Below are 3418 nucleotides of genomic sequence, written 5' to 3' on the forward strand. Positions count from 1 at the left end.
ATGGGGTATAAGAGCTCTCAAAGCATTGTATCATTACCCAACACTTTCTTCCTCTTTTCCCCCATATCCTGTTTGCAAAACTTTCTATCCAGATGTGTCATGTTTATTTGACCTCTAAAGGAACTTTTTGTGGCCAATTTTACTTCAGCTTTGGAGAAAACAGTACTTCTGGAAAGTATGACTTATTTCACATTATTTTACTAGCTCAGGGTTGGCTCAAGTCATGACACAAGCAAATGACACTAGAATCATTTACGAGTCATAGTAGTTTATTTTTGCCTGAAGCACCAGTCATTCTGGCATTAATTTTCTATCCCAATCCACATCAGCAGTTTGGGAGAGGTACCTGTGGCCTTCCCCCTGGATTTACAGTGATTTGCTGCTCAGTAGCTGCAACTACTGAGTATGGAAGCACAGGATAAACTAAGGACAAACACATTAGACTGCTCAGTGAATTGTTCTGACTAGATGTCAACATTTAAACCAAGGCTATTTATGAGTTAACTGTGCATGGTAGAATTCAAAAGAGAACTGGAGAAAACCTAGCCGTATTGAGGGAGGACAATATTAAGATGCAGTTCTAATTCAAGGAGAAAAATCAAAGTAAATTTGTAAAAGCTTTTACATTAATGTTTCTGTCATAGCACTTTTACAGATTGATTCACAGTGGTTAACAGAGCTCCCAGATTTGTGCTGCTGGGATCAGAATACCTGTGTATATGTATAATCTGAAAGAAATCTCCAGAGATGTAGTTACTTACAGCAAAGTTCTTTGGTTCTCCACTCCCCAGGGTCTCCCTTTCTGAGGACACAGTCTCGTGAGTACTGGTTTAAAGTGCTGCATATGCAGCTGGAAACCAAATCAGAGTGAGAAGAATTAACTGCACAGTGGCACATATCCTCAGCGCAGGTCTCCACGTAGTCATCAAATGCAACTACTTTGGGACAGTTTCCAAAATGGGACATAAGTTTCTTGCATTTTTTTTTCTGGGAAAAAAAAAAAAGGGGGGGGGAAAAAAAAGGAGAAGAAAAGCAATACTTGACATTTTGCCAACTTTCAGGTTTATGGATGTGCAGCCCCAATTTTTGATGCCACAATTCCAGGGTCACAGGATAATTCAGGCTGGAAAGGACCTCAGGAGATTATCCAATCGAACTTTCTGTCATGAAGTACCTTTTCTTGGACTGGAAGTTTTTATTCAGTTGTGCATTTTCCCAATATCTATTTATTTAATGCTATAATAAGATATTATTTCAGCTTTAAAATCAACATTTTGCTCAGGTTCATGGGTAGACTCCTCAAAAATTCAGTTCCATGCGTTACAGTGTTACTCTGTAACAAATGTTAGTCCATACAGTATTAGTCTAAATTAACACTTGTTTCAACACAGTCTTGCCAGGGCTGTAGCTGGCCACACATACTTACATATTTACTGCATCTATCATCTTCCCTCCTAGGATGTCTTCCAGTGTGGTCATCTGGACTCACATCAGCGCACTTTTCTGATGGATCCTCTACTTTGTGGAAGTTCCCAAATTGCCTTGGATGCATTTTATACCCTGCAAAGTCCCCAGACACATGTGAGTGACTGCCTGCAATTCTTTAGATCACTTAACAGGCTGTAAGGATGCACTTAATCTTTGGGATATAAGGCAGTATGCTCTTCACCAAATTCCCAAATTAAACTACAGCATCCATATTATAGAGAATGACAACTTGATACAACTTGTGTTGAGCTACAAGCAGGAATCTGGCACACTTGCCTCAAGGCCTGTTGTCAGCCTGGGCATTTAAAATTACATGAGACTCTTGCTGCAGGAGTGTACCTCAGCTCTTTCCTGTGCTGAACTCTTCCCAGTTCAGTGCAATATCCGAAGGTGCCAGTGGATGGCACCACGGTTTCTGCAAAGATGCGTGGTTAAATCTCTCTGGCTCAGTGATGATGCTTTAATTTCATTACAGAGGCAAAAATAATCACACTTGATACCCAGATGTAAAATTATGAGAATGGAAGAACAGGAAATTCACTCATGTCCCATTTGAGACTACAAGTTCCTTAAAGTTTGCTAAACTCAGTGGGAAACCTGGTAGTGTTGCTGCACGTTAGCCAGGTAATTATTTTGGGTCAAAGAGACTTGCAAGACTGCAAACAGCAGAGGAACCCAAACCATCCCAGAATCTCTTAAAATACGTCTCCTGTATATGGAAATGTTCATCTATTTCAGAGAGTCTATCAGGAAATCTGGAATCCTGCTTAGAGGAAACAGATATCAAGTTTCATGTCATGTATTAACAGTTCTGTTCTATGTGGAATACACTGTATTCATGGCCTACCATCCAAAATCAAATCATTCTTCTCACTGCCATCATAGTTCCCACACAGACCACATATTTTCTCTTTATATGTTTCTTCCAGGTCCAGCTACAAAACAAAAGGAAAGAGGAAACCCAGAGTTTAAAAGCTTTTGCCCACATCAGCAGCACAAAATGGTTTGCAATAGGAAAAAAAACCACAGTGGCAGAAATGTTCATTACCAGTTTGCAGCAGTCTCCTTTTCTGTTACAAACCTGCCATAAAACTTACCTGAAGACAGGTTGAATTTATACGGGAAGATAATCTTCTAGCAATTGTCATTCCTACCTACTAAAGAGCTAACTGAAGCACGCTGAATACTGGACTAATCCTTGGACCAGTATCTCCCAGTACAGAGACACTGGGATATCGACATGTGGTACCTCTTGTAAGGTCCCACAGCTCCACTGTCAGATAATTTGTGATCTGATGCTGGATGCTGCAAAGGAGCAGCTTCTGCTCAGCTTCTAACAGTATCTAAGGCTTTTCCTAGTTTATAGACTAAGTGGAAAAATTCATATAATTTCTAGAGATGAGTCTGTCCAGCATCACATGTTCTGCCCATACTTGGGGGCAATAAAGGGCCAGGTTAGCACATTATTGACTTTCTAGATAAAACTACTGCACCTAATCACTCCTACATGCTTGGAAGGTAGTACTGGCATCACTCAGGTCCCCCAAAAATAGGCAGTGCTTTTCCTACAAGTGTGTCACCCTAAAATTATGTGCACTCTGCAGCTGACGTCAATAATACTGTGGGTATTAATTAGTACGGGGGAACGAGGGAAACAAATATTACATTAAATCAGAATTTGAATACCACTTGATTGCTTCCTGATTTTTTTTTTCACTCTGTTCACCTTCTACCCTCTCTCTGTCTCTCTGAATTGTAAAACATGACATGCAACTTCCATTTATTTAATCTCAGTCCTGATTGTGGACAATTAGTGTTCACACCCGAAAGGGTAAATACACTCTTGCAGAAGAGGACATTTTGGGGTGGATGTATAGAGGGGAACTCCTGCATAGCAAGGCTTTGGAATGAGAGAGGCCAAGGTGTGGGA

At 40.4% G+C, this 3418-nt stretch overlaps 1 protein-coding gene across 1 annotated transcript in view; it reads right to left on the reverse strand.

Annotated features, from left to right (window-relative positions):
- The window catches only part of LOC104508814 (mucin-5B-like), a 43146-nt gene that overhangs the window by 35984 nt on the left and 3744 nt on the right, over positions 1 to 3418 (reverse strand). Inside the window, 4 exon segments of the mRNA XM_010150552.1 lie at positions 1 to 16; positions 762 to 987; positions 1427 to 1560; positions 2336 to 2423. The exon segment at positions 1 to 16 is cut by the window's left edge and continues 131 nt beyond it. Coding sequence (XP_010148854.1) covers positions 1 to 16; positions 762 to 987; positions 1427 to 1560; positions 2336 to 2423 — 464 coding nt within the window.

The sequence above is a fragment of the Eurypyga helias genome, unplaced genomic scaffold (assembly GCF_000690775.1).
Source record: "Eurypyga helias isolate BGI_N326 unplaced genomic scaffold, ASM69077v1 scaffold10994, whole genome shotgun sequence".
Taxonomy (NCBI): Eukaryota; Metazoa; Chordata; class Aves; order Eurypygiformes; family Eurypygidae; genus Eurypyga; species Eurypyga helias.